This window comes from Nerophis ophidion, linkage group LG07 (assembly GCF_033978795.1).
Source record: "Nerophis ophidion isolate RoL-2023_Sa linkage group LG07, RoL_Noph_v1.0, whole genome shotgun sequence".
Lineage (NCBI taxonomy): Eukaryota > Metazoa > Chordata > Actinopteri > Syngnathiformes > Syngnathidae > Nerophis > Nerophis ophidion.
In genome coordinates, this window is record NC_084617.1 from 35741095 (window position 1) to 35760409 (window position 19315).

General features: G+C 42.2%; 1 protein-coding gene and 1 long non-coding RNA gene across 2 annotated transcripts in view; one reads left to right on the forward strand and one right to left on the reverse strand.

Annotated features, from left to right (window-relative positions):
- The window catches only part of LOC133556299 (collagen alpha-1(XXVII) chain B-like), a 202646-nt gene that overhangs the window by 120635 nt on the left and 62696 nt on the right, over window positions 1-19315 (forward strand). The window contains exons 22-29 of the mRNA XM_061906106.1: window positions 1856-1909; window positions 1973-2017; window positions 2127-2180; window positions 2295-2339; window positions 2451-2504; window positions 8904-8957; window positions 9104-9157; window positions 18235-18288. Of these exons, the coding sequence (XP_061762090.1) occupies window positions 1856-1909; window positions 1973-2017; window positions 2127-2180; window positions 2295-2339; window positions 2451-2504; window positions 8904-8957; window positions 9104-9157; window positions 18235-18288 (414 nt within the window). The remainder of the gene's footprint in view (window positions 1-1855; window positions 1910-1972; window positions 2018-2126; window positions 2181-2294; window positions 2340-2450; window positions 2505-8903; window positions 8958-9103; window positions 9158-18234; window positions 18289-19315) is intronic.
- Window positions 14814-15389, reverse strand: LOC133556303 (uncharacterized). Its single transcript, XR_009807489.1, has 2 exons — window positions 15244-15389; window positions 14814-15138 (listed from the first exon to the last, which is right to left on the reverse strand). It is a non-coding gene; the product is annotated as an uncharacterized LOC133556303 (long non-coding RNA).

Here is a 19315-nt window from a genome sequence, read left to right on the forward strand (position 1 = left end):
TCCTTTTTTTTTCTTACATTAGCAATCCTAATTTCACGTCTTGCAGATGTTATGGGGTGAAGCAACTAAAATGAAAGCAAAGGAGACAACTTCAAAGAGTTCTCATCTTTACTCTTTAGTGTAGGGTTGTAGTGCATCTGTGCATCATACTGTCAATTAATATAGCCTACTGTCCATCAACAACATCAGAAATACATTCATGCAAGACAACATTGTAAATATACATAAATGAACTGTAATAATCTCCAGCCTCTCCTTCTCTATTTCCTCCTGCCTCTCTTCCTCTAACTTCTCTGGCCTCTCCTCCTCCATCTCCTCCACCCTCTCTGCTGTCTGTCACCTTACAAAAAAATATGTTGATGCATAACAGATACATTATGGACAATGACCATAGAGCTTGATGGTACAGTTACTGCCTGAGCAAAAAAGCTTTTACTAAATATGAATATTACTTAATATTAATTAATCATATTTTATAATTGTAAAATCACATGATCATTTAGTGAGGTTTTATTGTATTTCCACCACAAAGTTTTGTTCATTGGTATTTTCAAACTTGCTCACTTCTACACAAATACATGAAACAAAAACATAATTAAAAAAATAAAACGGAAAGGTGAAATCCGGCGATCTGATTGGCTGTTAACTGTGGTTTAAATATTCTAAAGCCTTACCACAGCGCAGGCTATCACTCCGCCTCAGGCACGTATGACTGGTATGAATAGAAGTTGTTGTCATGTATCCATGACAACGGACTGTTGCAGTCTGTAGTAAAAGACAGCTGATGTTTTTACGATGTTAAAAAACGGAGACTAAAGTAGTTGAATTCACATGTTCAAGGTTAACTTTCACCCCCGGGGAGGGTTAACAATGGTAGATGGGACTGAGCATTGACTTTCACCTGAAAAAAAGCGGAGGAAAAGACGAGATGCAGTGCTAATTTGGAGCTAACGTCTGGATAGGTGGGATTATTTTTTCCACAGTGAGACTATTTTATTGAATAATATGTATTTCTGGTTGAATAAAAGTACATTAAATTGATTGAGTATTCCTATTTCATATTGCCTTTATTGGTAACCGTTTTATAAAAGCAATATATCACTCCAGTCCATGGTATATGCTCATTATTGCACTCTAAGGGGCGTGACTGGAGTGATATATTACTTGATTGTTTAATATTGTTGAGCCTCTATACACCCTTGAAGTAACTTGCAGTTTGACTCCTAAAGAAGTCTTTTATATCCAGTTTTCTTTTCATTGACATCCTTCAAAACCTACAGCACACACGCACGCAAACAGACACAAACACAATGTAAATCACAGCACTGATATTAAAATCCATCTAGCTACCGTGTGCCAGGAACAATAAATGCCGAACATGTTGACAACTTACACTGACAGTTGCACCGCCTCTCGTCCGCTCGCTAGCAAATAGCATGTAGGCTAGCTTTTACAAGCAGAAGGAGTGACAGCAGGGACAGCCAATCACACGTAAGTTAGCATGAAACTGGCAACCAATCAGGGCGCGATATTTAGGTTAGAGGCGGGACTTCTAGCAGAGACCGACATTTAACCCTTTCTGTGCCATAATCATTGACTAAACATTACGGGCAGCGCTTGTATTGATAGTGACTACACAGTAGCGGCTGGATATTGGTAGGGACGTGTCCCTAGCGTCCCTACCCAATTCTACGCCCTTGTATGTGATACTCTAATGATTACAAATTCAGTCCCTGTTTAGGGTTTGTATCCTCATTCAATCCTAATCTAACGGTGATTCATGATGAAAATGAAAAATTTGTGAGGCAAATGTTGAAATGCTGTCAACCATTGACAAAAACAAAATGATTGACAGGGGAAGCAAGGGTCGAGAGGTTTGCCTGGTCCACAAGGAACATCTGGACCACAGGTAAGAACATTCTCTATTGAAGCATTCATGGCTTCTTACTTGTGCAATGTTTTGTTGTGAAAGGGGGACGAGGGTCCGCTTGGATCAGCTGGGCCGGCAGGACTTGAGGTGAGGGCAGATTGAATAAAACCAACCTATTTCCTGTTCAACACAATGTTTTGTATTCATGGTGAGAAGCTGCTGCATGTTCTCTGTGTCACTCTGACTTTGTGTTCAGGGCAGACCTGGGAGGCTTGGATACCCCGGGATTACAGGCTTGGACGGACTCAAGGTTTTTCCTTCATGTGCTATGGTCTAAGAACACATCTCCTCAGAATACTGCATGTTAATGAAGTGCCTTCACAAAGGCATCACCTGCTACGTCTAATTGGATCCTCATCTGCAGGGCCCAACCGGAACACCCGGAGAGGTCGGGAGTCTTGGCGAGAGGGTAAAGTCTGAGTCTTTTTTACAATCCAAGCATGCTTCTCTTTTAGTTAGTTTTGAGGAGGAAAAAATAGAAGTAGTGATTGGTTAATGGCTCCTTGTTTTGGTCCCTCAGGGTCTGCTGGGATTTATCGGGGCTGCAGGAAAGATGGGTCTCGCTGGAGAAATGGTTTGGTTATTTTCGAATTATCTCCGACAATGTTCATTTCAACGGTGACTTACTGTAAAAACAACATGATAAGCCCCTAAAATCCAGCAGGTGGCAATAATATATATATATATATATATATATATATATATATATATATATGTATATATATATGTATATGTATATAAATATGTGTATATATATATATATATATATATATATATATATACATATATATGTATATGTATATATATGTGTATATATATATATATATATACATATATATATATATATATATATATGTATGTGTGTGTGTGTGTGTGTGGATATATATACAGTATGTATACAGTATTATTTATTATTATTATATTATATTATTTATTATTATTTATTTTCGTACACACATAGAAATACATATCTATATATGAGTCTGTATATATATGTATACATATGTGTACATGTGTATACATGTGTATATGTATGTACATATGTATATGTGTGTGTGTGTGTATGTATATATATATACACATATAATACATATATATACACATATAAATACATATATATATACATATAAATATATATATATATATATATATATATATATATACATATATATATATATATATATATACACATATATGTATGTGTGGGAAAAAATTCACAAGACTACTTAATCTCTACAGAACTGTTTCATGAGGAGTTCCCTCAATTATCAGGAGATTTTAATGGAAGTATTCACATACCATGGTTTATATAGGGCACAAAACGGGTAGGTACCGGCAGGCGTAGGGGCGTGGTGATTGGCTCATAGGTTACCTAGGAGTTGTCTCCGTCTGTGACGGCATGTTGATACAATTTCACTGCGCTTGTTGAGGGATGACAGGTCTGTGTGGTATATAATAAACAGTTTCTCTTTTAAGCATAGGTTGCATCTTTCATTACCACTGTTGTAAGGTGTGCTGGATGCAATAATTTGCCATGTTATTGAATATTCAACATTATTGCATTTACCGTGATGACGGACAGACTGGTAGTGTGTTGCGCCTCGCCAAGGAGCAGCGAGAATACCAAGAAGCGCATATGCCAAATCTTCAAAGAGAGCGGCCTACGGATCACGATTGAAGCCAACAAGCAAACCGTCAACTTCCTCGACGTCACCTTCAACCTGAGAAACAACAGCTACCAACCATTCACAAAACCCAACACAACAACACTCCAATACGTACACCATTACAGCAACCACCCACCACCACGACAAGAATACCTACCGGAATTAAAAAAAGGCTATCGATGCTGTCATTTAGCAAAGCGGAATTCGACCAAGCAACCCCCCCGTACCAGAAAGCACTTGATTAAAGCGGATACAACTTCACCCTCACCTACGAGCCCACGCCAGGAAACCAACCAAAAAAGACCAGAAAACGAAACAACATCCTCTGGTACAACCCCCATACAGCAAAAATGTCTCAACTAATATCGGACACAAGTTCCTCACTCTGATCGACAAACACTTCCCCATAGGCAACAGCCTAAGAAAAGTATTCAACAGGAACAGCATTAAATTGAGCTACAGGTGTATGAATAATACACAACAAATAATTTAAAATCACAATAAAGCAATTGCAAAGGGACTGTCTGCCCCTAGACAGAGTGACTCCAAAACCAACAAAGGCTGCAACTGCCGCAAGAATCCTGACTGCCCTCTTAACAGGGGGTGCTAACAAACATCAGTCGTTTACCAATCAAAGGTAACTCGCAAGGACATTAACACATCTGACATGTATGTAGGATTAACCGAGGGAGAGTTCAAAGCCATATGGAACAATCACAAGGCTTCTTTTAGAAACCAAAGTCTGCGGAATACTACAGACCACAGCAAGCACATTTGGAACCTCAAAGACAATAATGTTGAATATTCAATAACATGGCAAATTCTTGCATCCAGCACACCTTACAACAGCGGTAATAAAAGATGCAACCTATGCTTAAAAGAGAAACTATTTATTATATACCACCCAGACCTGTCATCCCTCAACAAGCGCAGTGAAATTGTATCAGCATGCCGTCACAGATGGAGACACATCCTAGGTAACACATGAGCCAATCACTACGCCCCTACGCCTGCCGGTACCTACCCGTTCTGTGCCCTATATGGTATGTGAATGCTTCCATTAAAAAGTTCTGTAGAGATGAAGTAGTCTTGGGATTTTTTCCCGCACATACAATTATTGCGCTCTTCCACGGTATCAAGCACTATTTTCTGGCTAATCTAATTATATATATATATATATATAGATATATTTATATATATATATATATATATATATATATATATATATATATATATACACTGTATATATAAATATATATATACACAGTATATATGTGTATATATATGTGTATGTATATGTATGTATATGTGTATGTATATGTATGTATATGTGTATGTATATGTATACATATCAGTGACGTGCGGTGAGGTTCATGGCTGGTGAGGCACTGACTTCATCACAGTCCGATTTATAAACTTATGAACCCTAAAGAGTATCTTATTCACCATTTGATTGGCAGCAGTTAACGGGTTATGTTTAAAAGCTCATACCAGCATTCTTTACACATACAAACTGTAGCACACAAAAAAGCACATTTATTAAAAAAACATTATTATGGTCTTACCGTTACTTTTAAATGTAGTCCATGCGCCGCTCCTTCTGAACAAAAGCATCGATAATTTGTTCATAAAAGTCAATCATCAATCAATCAATGATTATTTATATAGCCCTAAATCACTAGTGTCTCAAAGGGCTGCACAAACCACAACACAAACCACAACGACATCCTCGGTAGAGCCCACATAAGGGCAAGGAAAACTCACACCCAGTGGGACTCACACCTAGTGGGACGTTGGTGACAATGATGACTATGAGAAACCTTGGAGAGGACCCGGCATATGTGGGCAACCCCCTCTAGTCTTCCTTATCTTTCTTCAGTTTTAAAAGTCTCTCTGTCTTGATGGAGATCACTGTCTGAAGCAAACCTTTTAGCTCCGGCATTGGTCTTCCTTTAATTATTACCTCCTGCTTCGATTGAAAGTCCAGTTTACAAAACTCTTTTTATATAGATATGTAATCATCCATGTTAAAAGTCCACGGGGAGAGGAAAAAATAAACAATCGCTGCCGCTGCACTTGACTTGCTAACTGTAGGTTTTTGTCACTTATTCTGCAGCCGAGTAATCACAAGAATGATCCCTGGGATCACTAGCGCCCTCTATCACTATGAGGCGGGAGAACAGGTTCCTCACACAGTGCGTCTTCGCAGCCGTTTTATGATTGCCCAGCACAAGAAATACGTTACACACATTCAGTTGTTGACAAAATACACTGTACATTATATACCTCAGCTAACTAAACTATGGACATTTATGATATAATTCATAGAGCAATACGGTCTCACTGCACAGCAGCCAGCAGTTAGCCGAGTCATTGCGCAATCCATGGTGAGGCTCAACTGGCTGCTGACTCACTGCAAGTCTCTTCTCAGTATTTGAACGGCAAATGTGAAAATTCAGCGATTTTGAATTAGAAATAATCAAAACTGGTGAAGTTAAATGGAAAATAACTCTGTAAAGTATAATCACTGGATACATATTACAATGTAATAATTATTTTTTCTTTTTACATTTTTTTTCTTTCCATGATGGCACGTGAGGCCACGCCTCTCCTGCCTCCCCTGACTGCACGTCACTGAAATATATATAAATATATATATATAAATAAATATATATATATGTATATATATATATATATATATATATATATATATATATATATATATATATATATATATATATATATACACACACACAAACATGTATATATATACTTATACACACGTGTATATATATATATATATATATATATATACACAAACATGTATATATATACTTATACACACATGTATATGTATATATATATATATATATATACACGAACATGTATATATATATATACTTGTACACACATGTATATATATATACACACAAATATGTATATATATACTTATACACACATGTATATATATATATATACACACAAACATGTATATATATACTTATACACACATGTATATGTATATATATATATATATATACATAGATATATATATATATACACACATTTGTATATATGTATGTATATGTACATAAATATATGTATGTATATGTATATATACATATATACACACACATATATGTGTGAATATGTATATATTCACACACAAACACGCGTATATATATATACATATATATTCACACATACATATGTATATATATATATATGTGTGTGTATATGTACATATATATGTGTATCTATGTTTATTTATATATATATATATACACATATACATATATATATATATATACATATATACACACATTATATATATATATACACATATACATATATATATATACAAATATATATATATATACACACACATATGTGTATATTTATGCGTGTATATGTACATTTATATATGTTTGCGTATACGTATATATACACATATATACACACACACATAAATTTGTGTATATGTATATATTCACAGACACACATATACATACATATATATATATATACATATATATATATATATATACAGTATATATATATACATATATAAATATCTATATATACATATATACAAATATATATATATATATAAATATATATATATATATATATATATATATATATATATATATATATATATATATATATATATATATATATATACATATTTACAACACTACAGACCGTGCAACATCATGATGTAAGGTCCGCATGCGGTTCAGACTGCATTCACATTGGAATCCGCATTTTTATTTTTTATTTTATGCGAACCGCCACTACAAAGATTGGATTTGACAAACAATAATTTTTGGACAAAATAAATAGTTGACGGCGGAGCAGAAAACAGGTGGAAATAATGTTTTAGTAACTCACAAGCAAGTTTCACCACTCCTTTGCCGACTGCTCGCCCACAGACATACAGGCAAAACATCCCGTAAAACTGCCAGATTCAAAATACTTGTCCTCTTCTTTCTTCATCTTATACATGCTATAATTCTGTTCAGAAAATGCTGACTTGGATTGCACAAATTTCTTGAAATTGCCACAACTGTACTCAGACCGATGAGAGAGGAAGCCATTTTACTTCCTTAAACACTGCAGAGCGTGCAACGCATGCGGGTCAGACTCCATTCACTTTGGAAATCGTTTTTTTATTTTTTATTTTATGCGAACTGCAACTACAAAGATCAGACTTTACACAAAAAAGAAAATAGTCTTCTTTTTTCTTGTTGTAGTTATTGTGTACTATTGACTTAATATTGATCAAACAATTGCATGTAATAAAAGAAACTAAGGTATCAGTTGAAATATTATGAAGACCTTAGTAAACTGACTAGTGCTCACCATAAATAAAAATGGGCCCCTCTGACTCATGGATAATAGGCATAGACTACTGCAACTCACTTCTTGTCTGGATTCCCAGCAAGAACATCCAGAAGCTGCAGTACTTACAGAATAGGTGTGCTTGGATCCTGATGAAAGTGCGGAAATACGACCACATCACACCGGTTCTCAAATCCATTCACTGGCTTCCTGTTCCACTGAGGATTGAATACAAAGTCTCCCTACTAACTCACCAGTGCCTCTACCTCAAAGTACTGCTCACCCCCAAATCCTCCACACGACACCTCCGCTTTGGACAGGCTAACCTCCTCCAAACCGGGCTTTCTGCTCCTCCGCTCCCAGTCTGTGGAACGCTCTCCCTGACCACCTGAGGGCACCACAGACTGTGGCTTGTAAACTCTCCTTTTTAAAAAAGCCTTTATTTTAGAAATATGTGTGCTAGTTCTACCTATTAAGCTGTTCTAGTTTTTTTTTTTTTTTTTTTTACTATTTATTTTACTCATTGGGGGCAACTATTTGTGGTTCTAGCGTTGTTGTTGTTGTTGTTTTTATGCACTGTAGCACTTTGAGGTTGTTTGCTAAATGTAAAGTGCTTTTAAAAATAAAATCTATTATTATTATTGTTATTACAATCGGCAGCATAAAACCTAACAGGAACATCTCTAGGTTCTCATTATATTCCTGCAATTTTTCCTGTCCTTTTTTGCTATTCCGTCCGCATTGGAATCTGCCGAGGAAGACGTCGCCTTGCCAGATAATGTTGCTGCTAAAGAGCTTTGCAAATATCGCTTGTATACTTTCATGCACGGTCGTAAAAAATATAAAGTAAGAGAGCGTACTGCACTTCCACTTCCATGGGACTTCTCATATTTACATTTTGTAGGATAAATGTTTTTTTTTTGTCCAGTATATGTTGCAATAATACCCTGTATTTCCCGCAGGGCGAGCGTGGGAAGACAGGCGAGCCTGGGCCTCCAGGAGAAGTCGGGATGATGGTAAGCAGTTCTGGCCTGTCTCTGGTACCAGTGATGATGTCCAGTCCTCCAATTAGGACATTGGACCACTTGTTAACAATTATAACATAAATGATTAACACGGACGTCCTTGTTTTTGAGTCATGGCGGTAATGTTTTACCCTCAGGGTCACAGCGGAATACCTGGAGAGACCGGACTTCCCGGGACAGAGGGGATCCCAGTAAGTCCACTCACTTTAAAGAGGGGAATGCTGCCCATCAGCCACAATCGTCACGCAAAACAAAAACATAGGTCTTTTCCTTTTTCCATGCGTTTTAAATTGTAAAAAACTGCTAGCAAAAGGCAGCTAACAAATCTAACAATGAGGAGTCATCTATTCTGCCTATAAAGCGCTCTTAAAAAAAAACCCTCCAACAAGGTTTTGTCTAAATGCTGTAAGTGTGTAGTAACTGGTAATCATGGCAGACTTTGTGATAGCCAACCACCACCACTTTATGAGAAATGATGATCCGAAACCTCTCTTTTTGAGTCTGAATATACTGGGGATGAGCTACAAGTTGGACCTCCCGGGACAGAAGGGATTACAGTAAGTATACTCACATTAAGGAGAAGTGTATTTCTTTGGGGAATGTTGCCAATTAGCCATAAGTCTTATGCGAGACAAAAACATGCGTCTTTTTCTTTGCCTTCTAAATTGTAAAAAAAAACTTCCAGCAAAAGGCGGCTAACGAATCAAATAATGAGGAGTCTGTTACGTTTATACTGGGGGAAGGAGACAGCACGACATCAGGAAGTCTAGCTCAAAGGTTTTATTTTGGCTTGATGAGTACATGGGGTGTGTATGCAACTATGTGTGTGGATGCAAGGCTATGTGTGGAAGTTACTCAAATATAAGTTACCTGGGGTTGTTGTAAGTGTGTGTTGATTGCAGTAGAAAACAGGTCCAGAAGGGTGAAGCGAGAGAGGTCCAAAATCCTAGCGAGGTCCGTGGGGGCAAGAGAGACGTCCAGAGATCCAGGTGCAAGCGCGGGGGGTCGAGGGTCCAGGGAGGCAGTCAGAGTCCGGGGAAAGAATTTAGCAGGTGAGACGCACCGCTCACTGCAGAGACACGGAGGTACTGTGGGAATAGCAGACGACAAGGACAGATAAGAACTAGGCACGAGGGAGACAAAACGAGCAAGAGAGAGAGACACAGGTGAGGAGCCAGAGCCGTGAAGCTTACTGAATCAAAAGGTTGTTCCGGCATGGAGCAGTCAGTGGCGTGAGTTTTTATGCCGCTGCCTCTCGTCAAGACCAGCTGCGTTGATAGGTGATTGTCGGCAGCTGTGGAGGCGCATGGCTGCAGTCTGCGCGGCACGTGCGAGGGCGTGTCTTGCCGTGCGAACAGCGGGGCCTCTAGGTGCTACTGCTGGGGAGGGAGAAGCAGATGGCGTGTGCATCATAACAGTGCCCCCCCCTCTTATGCGAGGCTCCCGACGAGCGCCGGAGAGCTCCAGGGTTGGCTTGATAGAAGTTCTTCAGAAGGGAGGGATCAGCAAGGTAGGAGGCCGGCACCCAGGATCTATCCTCTGGACCATAACCCTCCCAATCTACCAAAAATACCAGACCCCTACCTTGCCGACGGGCCCCAAGGATCTCCTTGACGGTCCAAACTGGGTCACCGTTATCCAGAATTCTAGGAGGGGGCGGAATAGGGTCAGGGGAAGAGAGTGGAGAACTACAAACAGGCTTAATTTGGGATACATGGACCACCGGATGTCGCTTCACTGAGGGGGGAAGAGACAGACGAACAGATGCTGGGTTGATGATGGCCTCCACCGTATATGGTCCTACAAACCGCGGTGCAAGTTTACGGGAAGGTACCTGTAGGTGGAGGTCTTTGGCCCGTAACAGGACTTGTTGTCCAGGAGTGTAGGATGGAGCCGGAATGCGCCGCCGGTTGGCACTGCGGCACATTCTTTCGGAGGCCCTCAACAGGGCAGCACGGGCGGTTTTCCAAATCTGACGGCATTTCTTGATGTGCCTACGAGAAGAAGGGAGGGCCACTTCGGCCTCTTGTTGGGGGAAATATAGGGGATTGGTAACCGAGGGAGCACTAGAATGGTGACAAACCTGTGGCCGAGCTCTTCATAGAATTGTAGGCGAACTCGACCCAGGGCAAGAACTTGCTCCAAGAGGCAGGTTGGCGGGCTGTAACACAGCGTAGCATGGTCTCAACACATTGGTTTGTCCTCTCTGCTTGGCCGTTACTCTGTGGGTGGTATCCTGATGTAAGACTGACCGTAGCCCCAATCCCCTTACAAAATGACTGCCACAACCGGGAAGTGAACTGGGGGCCACGGTCAGACACAATGTCCATGGGAATGCCATGCTGCTTAACCACGTGAGTGGTAAGGAGGTCGGCCGTCTCGGAAGAAGAGGGAAGTTTAGGCAGAGGGACAAAATGCGCGGCTTTGGAGAAGCGATCAACGATGGTAAGGATGGTGGTGTTACCTCGGGATGAGGGAAATCCAGTGATGAAATCCAGCGCGATGTGTGACCAGGGACGACCGGGGACAGTTAGGGGGCACAGCAGGCCCGCCGGCGGTCTGTGGGAAGACTTGTTACGAGAACAGGTACTGCATGCTGCGATAAACTCACGTGTATCCAAAGCCATCGACGGCCACCAGAACCGCCGTCGAATGAAGGAGAGTGTGCGTTGGAATCCCGGATGGCAGGCGATGATGCTGGAATGCCCCCAGTCCAGAACCTTGGCGCGTAGTTCTCGGGGAACAAAAAGCTTGTTGGGGGGTCCGCCCCTAGGTCCGGGATTGGAGCGCAGGGCACGCTGAACCTGGTTCTCCACTTCCCAGGTGACCATGCCGATAATTCGGGCCGGAGGAATGATGGTTTCTTGAGAGACGGTGCAGGCGGGCTCCTTCGAGAATTGCCGGGACAAGGCATCAGCCTTAGTATTGCGGGAGCCCGGCCTGTACGAGAGGACGTAGTCAAACCGGCAAAAGAATTGGGACCAGCGGGCCTGACGGTCATTCAGCCTTCTAGCTGACCGGACATGCAGGAGGTTGCGGTGATCTGTGAGGACCTGAAATTGGTGTTTGGCCCCTTCAACCCAGTGTCTCCACTCGGTCAAAGCGTCGTGGACTGCCAGCAACTCCCTGTTACCAGCATCATAGTTACGTTCTGCAGGCGAAAGGCGTCTGGAAAAATAAGCACAGGGATTGATACAGTTATCTAACCTGGAGCGCTGAGACAACACCGCCCCAATCCCTGAATCGGAGGCGTCCACCTCAACAATAAATGGGCAGTCTGGGTCAGGATGAACAAGGATAGGGGCAGAGACAAAACTCCTCTTGAGGCTCCAAAAGGCCCTCCCGGCCTCTGGGGTCCACTGAAAGGGAATGTTGGTAGATGTGAGAGCATGGAGTGGTGCGGCCACCTTACTGAAATCTTTAATGAACCGTCGGTAAAATCCCGCAAATCCCAGGAAGTGCCTTAGCTCCGTCCGAGTAGAAGGCTTGGGCCACTCCACTACTGCTTCCACCTTCTTGGGGTCAGCCTTAATATGACCGCTTTCAATGATAAAGCCCAGAAAGTCAACAGATGTTGCGTGAAACTCACATTTCTCGGCTTTCACGAAGAGGCGGTTTTCCAGGAGTCGCTGAAGAACGACGCGGACGTGTCGGTGATGCTCCTGTAGATCCTTAGAAAAAATTAGAATGTCATCCAAGTAAACAACAACAAACCGATCGATCATGTCTCTTAGAATGTCGTTCACAAGGGCTTGGAAGACAGCAGGTGCGTTTGTGAGCCCGAACGGCATGACTCGGTACTCAAAATGGCCCAGATGAGTATTGAATGCCGTTTTCCACTCATCACCCTCCTTGATGCGCACCAGGTGGTAGGCATTACGTAAATCCAACTTTGTGAAAATGGTGGCAGGGGCGAGGGGCTCAAAGGATGAGCTCAGGAGGGGTAATGGGTATTTGTTCTTAACGGTAATGCAATTGAGTTGTCGGTAGTCAATACAGGGTCTTAAAGAACCGTCCTTCTTGTTAACAAAAAAAAACCCTGCTGCCACCGGTGACTTGGATGGGGTGATGATTCCGGAGGTGAGAGACTCAGAGATGTAGTCACTCATGGCTTGCTTCTCAGGGAGGGACAGATTATACAGACGGCTGGACGGGAGGACCGCGTTGGGGATCATGTCAATCGCGCAGTCATAGGGTCTGTGGGGTGGAAGAGAAAGAGCTTGTTCCTTGCTGAAGACAGCCGCCAGGTCATGGTACGCCAAATGAACACGGGATAGATCGGGAGGTGGTGAAGTGGGCTTGAGTCTGCAAGGGGGAGCTACTGCAGACCTGAGGCAGTGCGCGTGGCAGGAAGTGCTCCATGCCAGTATTCTGCCAGATGACCAGGATATATGGGGGTCGTGCTGACAAAGCCAGGAGCGGCCGAGGATAAAGGGGGCTAATGGGGCATCCAGTACCCAGAGGCTGATGGTCTCAGTATGGTTGCCTGAGAGGGTCAATGACAGGGGTATAGTGCGGTGTTTGATGGGACCTAAAGGGTGTCCGTCCAAAGCTTGAGCGGAGAGGAAGGTATCGAGAGGAACCATGGGGATCCCGGTTCTTCGTGCATATTCAAAGTCGATAAAGCTGTCGTCTGCCCCGGAGTCCAAATAGGCCCCAACCGATAATGTCCTCGAGTTCCAGGCCAAGGTCGCAGGAAACAGTATGCCAGGATCCATTCTCTCCCTCTTTAAGGTGGGGACGGCGGTATGGCTCACCAGCATACCTCTTGGTTGGGGAGCCAGGTCCCTCGGTCGCGAAGGACAGTGGCGGATGATGTGGTCCGCAAGGCCGCAGTAGAGGCAGAGACGTTGCCGGAATCTTCTCTCCCGTTCCTCAGTCGACAATCGAGACCTGCCTATCTGCATCGGCTCGGTGATAGTAGCAGGGGACATAGTCGGGGGAAATGTCTCTCCTGCAAGACAACGGTCGGCAGGTCGAGGTAGGGGTGTCAATGTGAAGCTGGAGGGGTTTTGGTCTCTTTCTGCGGCACGTTCCAACAGTCTTTGGTCGAAAAGCAGGGCCAAATCGATGAGCTCCCGGCAGGAGGAAGGTCGGTCCCGCAGCAAGCCGTCCTTTATGGTCTCGCTAAGGCCTCTCCTGTAAGCGCTCTGTAGTGCCTTGTCTCCCCATTCGCTGTCAGCTGCCAGAGTGCGGAACTCTAGAGTGTAAGCGGCTACGGAGCGGGAGCCCTGCCGGATTGTGTGCAGCCTTGTGGCGGCGTCCCCAGCATCGACTGGGTGGTTGAAGACTGCGAGGAACTCAGTACGAAAAGCAACGTAATCGGAGCTCAGTCCCAAAGTCTTATTAATAGCTGCTGTGGCCCACTTCAATGCCGGACCGGAAAGCAGTGAAAACATGAATGCTATCTTAGCACCATCTGTAGCATAACGAGACTGTTGGTGTTGAAATATTAACTCATACTGTACCAGGAAACCTCTGCAAAGTTCAAAGTCCCCCTCGAAAGATTTAGGACTGGCAATCTTGGGTTCCCAAAGTTGAGGCTGACCCCCTAGGGAAGGTGTCGTTGGGGTGCTCGTGTCAGGCGTGGAGAGTGTCACCTGGTTTGGACTGAGGGTGTTCACTCTAGCCTGCAGGCGAGAGATGGAGACATTCAGATGGTCCTCCAATTCGGAAAAACGATTCTGGTGTTGCTGGAGTACTGTCGACATGGCAGACATCTCAGGTGTCGAGGGGGCTCGGGACAGAGGGGTGGCTTGAAATATCTGCGTGCCGTCTGGTTCCATCATGGCCGGAACAAACTGTTACGTTTATACTGGGGGAAGGAGATGGCACGACATCAGGAGGTCTAGCTCAAAGGTTTTATTTTGGCTTGATGAGTACATGGGGTGTGTATGCAACTATGTGTGTGGATGCAAGGCTATGTGTGGAAGTTACTCAAATATAAGTTACCTGGGGTTGTTGTAAGTGTGTGTTGATTGCAGTAGCAAACAGGTCCAAAAGGGTGAAGCGAGAGAGGTCCAAAATCCTAGCGAGGTCCGTGGGGGCAAGAGAGAGACGTCCAGAGATCCAGGTGCAAGCGCGGGGGGTCGAGGGTCCAGGGAGGCAGTCAGAGTCCGGGGAAAGAATTTAGCAGGTGAGACGCACCGCTCACTGCAGAGACACGGAGGTACTGTGGGAATAGCAGACGACAAGGACAGATAAGAACTAGGCACGAGGGAGACAAAACGAGCAAGAGAGAGAGACACAGGTGAGGAGCCAGAGCCGTGAAGCTTACTGAATCAAAAGGTTGTTCCGGCATGGAGCAGTCAGTGGCGTGAGTTTTTATGCCGCTGCCTCTCGTCAAGACCAGCTGCGTTGATAGGTGATTGTCGGCAGCTGTGGAGGCGCATGGCTGCAGTCTGCGCGGCACGTGCGGGGGCGTGTCTTGCCGTGAGAACAGCGGGGCCTCTAGGTGCTACTGCTGGGGAGGGAGAAGCAGATGGCGTGTGCATCATAACAGAGTCAACTATTCTGCCTTTAAAGCCTAAACAAAACAAGGTTTTTTTTTACCTGCTGCAGGTGTGTAGTAACAGGAACTGTGCATTGTGTGTTTGCTACCGCTAATCATGGCAGACTTTGTGAGCACCAACGACCACCACTTTGGGACAAATGATGATCAGAAACCTCCATTTTTGAGCCTGAACATACTGAGGCTGAGCTACAAGTTTTAGAACCTGGAGTAAACCTAAGGATGGGTACCATTCAAACTTGAACCAATATGGTGCCAATTATCCATGCGTGGTTTGTGTGTATAAATAAATATTACTGTTTTTTGACGATAAAATAGTATTGTTTATTTTAAAGTTCAAAAATGTTAATATGTATTGTTTTATTACATATTTCTGAGTCTTTTCAAATATGACATTGAGTGGTAATTAAGGTTGCAAGTCCAAGACGCTCTATAGCAGTAGTACATAGTTTTATGGTGTTGGTCTTTTGTTGTGCCCTAAAAAGTGTTAATACTGTAAGTATTGTAAATATTACGCGCCGACTCTTTGATTGTAACATGCATCTTAATTATATGTTTTATTAACAAATTTGGAGGTGTTGAAATTGGCATGAAAATCGGCAAAGCCAATTAGCACAAGTTAGTGCTGTTCTGGAAAAGCAAAGCCCTATTTTACTTACGTTAGATGTTTTTTTTTTTTAGTCAATTTCTTGGTTGGCATTGAAAATCACAACTTTACCAAGAGGTCGTTTGGTAATCGGCAAGTGCCAAAGCGCTAAGTTGGCAACCGTTTGCGACTTCACGTGCAACCAAGGTACTGTAAAATGGAACCGCTGGATTTTATGTGAATTGGTGCCCAGTTGAACTGGAAAGAGTGCCCAAAAAAAAAGTACTGGATTTGGTGCCTATCCCGAAGTGAAACACTAAACCCCATGTAGAAACAGTGTGTCTAAGTGCTAAATGATCAACAAAATACAAATATAACTAAGTGTTGATTTAAAATGTCTATCCTTACTGGGATGGTTGTATCCTAGCAATGTCATCGAGTTGAGAGCCAGTACAAACTGATTCAGTCGGTTCAGATTTCTAGCTGGTCCAGTATGGAATTTTTAAGTTGAACCCTCAAGGCGACCCTCGAGTCCTTTTTTGGCTTTTGAAGATGACATCATGCGACATAGTGTTCATTTTGAAAATGAGTGGGATGAAATATGGCCTCAAGATAAATGAATTCATCTCCATCCATCCATTTTCTACCGCTTATTCCCTTTTAGGGGTTGCGGGGGGCGCTGGCGCCTATCTCAGCTACAATCGGGCGGAAGGCGGGGTACACCCTGGACAAGTCGCCACCTCATCGCAAGGCCAACACAGATAGGCAGACAACATTCACACTCACATTCACACACTAGGGCCAATTTAGTGTTGCCAATCAACCTATCCCCAGGTGCATGTTTTTGGAGGTGGGAGGAAGCCGGAGTACCCGGAGGGAACCCACGCATTCACGGAGAGAACATGCAAACTCCACACAGAAAGATCCCGAGCCTGGATTTGAACCCAGGACTGCAGGGCCTTCGTATTGTGAGGCAGACGCACTAATCCCTCTGCCACCGTGAAGCCGTGAATTCATCTCAAAATGTGCATTATCCATTTTTTGCTAAGTTATTTTTAGCACACGCGATACAGTTAGAAGACGATTTAGGCCTGAGGACACTTTTGACTCCCTTTATAATGGCCATTTTTGATATACTGTCAGAAAACGTTTTTTTTTTTTTTTTTTTTTTTTTACAAAAAGGGTATAAAACGTGCAAAAACATTGAAAAAAAAAAACAAAAACCTAACATAAGTGGATAGATCAGAAGTTGATCTACAAATTTAAGCGTTGAAAGTAAAAAAAAAACTATTAATGCATGGACCCTGAAGGGTCCGAGGGTCTTCTAATGTCGTCTTTTATTGAAAAGGCTCAATGGTCAAACTAATATTTTGAATCAAAACCATTGTTGTTGTGAATTATTGACCTACCCAAGGCTCCCATTTATTTATTAGACATCAAATATTTCACTTTTGAAATATTTCAATGTGTTTTTGTCATAGCAAATAAATGTGATTCGTTTGACAAAAAAATGCATAAAACATAAAAAAAACTTAATATTTTCTGACTAAATATATTCCTTCTTTCAATTTTGACAGACAAATTCCACGATATTCATACAACTGCATGTCTTTAAAACTTGAGAACAATTTGAACAGGCAAACAAATATTATATAAGCACGGGGGTGCCCAAAGGCAAATTGTTTGATAAAACAAGAATATCAAAATTGTAAACAAAAGAAAAAAAGCAAGAATTTGTAATATAATGCGAAAAACTCCAAACATTGAATACAAGTCAGGTGTGTCCAAACGTCTTCCATTAACGGTTGCATGCTAAAAATCAATGTTTGCAGGGGCCATTTTTGTAAAAAAAAAAAAAAAAAACACACACCAAAAAAGACATTAATTCTGCTGTATTTAAAGATAAAATTTAGGGTCAACTTTGTGTGTCTGATTCTGCATTGTACATTTACCATCCACCTTCTACATTTAGAAGCCAACACAAGTTCTGTGAATAACACGAGATCCAGACCTGTATTAGAAAATAAAACGTGCATGCATTTTGTATCTGAGAGCTGAGACGCCCTGTGTTGTAAAATGAAGTTAAGTGTGACTTCCTGCAAACAGTAAATGATGGACACTATTTTACCTTGACTTGTCTGTCATTAATGACATGTTATTTATATTTGTAGGGACCTCCAGGCTTGAGGGGATCGAGTGGAGTCAGAGGACCCAAAGGCACGGAGGTAAATCCAACTATTTATAGTCAACTTAGACACGTCAGGTCTTTTTCAACCAAAAGTTTGGAGACATTTAAGTTCCTCCAACTTTTAGTTCCTATAGACCTGTGTGGTCTGTGTGTCCGCTGCATTGCATTGTTCAGAACTAAGTCAAAGACCATAAAATAGCCGATCACAGTCATAAATGCAGAGGATTCTTACAGAGCAAGAAACAATAGATAACCTCAATGACTGTGGTTATAAATAATAATAGATTTAGTAGAGAACATCCACGATAAAGTTCGCAACTTTTGGGCGCTAAAAGAAAAGCCTTTTCTGTACCGGAAGTATGTGCGCGTGACATCACGAGTTGCAGGGCTCCTCACATATTCACATTGTTTTTAATGGGAGCCACCAGCAGTGAGAGCTATTCGGATCGAGAAAACGACAATTTCCCCATTAATTTGAGCAAGGATGAAAGATTCGTGTTTGAGGATATTGATAGCGAAGGACTAGAAAAAAAAAAATCAAGTTGGAAATAAAAAAGGGCGATTGCATTGGGACGGATTCAGATGTTTTTACACGCATTTACTAGGATAATTCTGGGAAATCCCTCATCTTTCTATTGTGTTGATAGTGTTTTAGTGAGTTTAATAGTACCTGATAGTCGGAGGGGTGTGTCCATGGGTGTTTTGAGGCCAGTGTCTCAGGGAAGTCGACGGCAGCTGTATGGACGGCACAAGCTCAGCTGTAAGAGGCGACTTTTTACCACAATTTTCTCACCGAAAACTGCTGGTTGACATTTGGTCGGGATCCACGTTCGCTTGACCGCTCTGATCCATAGTAAACTTTCACGTCCGGGAATTTTAAACAAGGAATCACCGTGTGTTTGTGTGGCTAAAGGCTAAAGCTTCCCAACTCCATCTTTCTACTTTGACTTCTCCATTACTAATTGAACAAATTACAAAAGATTCAGCAACGCAGATGTCCAAAATACTGTGTAATTATGCGGTTAAAGCAGACGACTTTTAGCCGCTAGTCGTGCAGCGCTAAT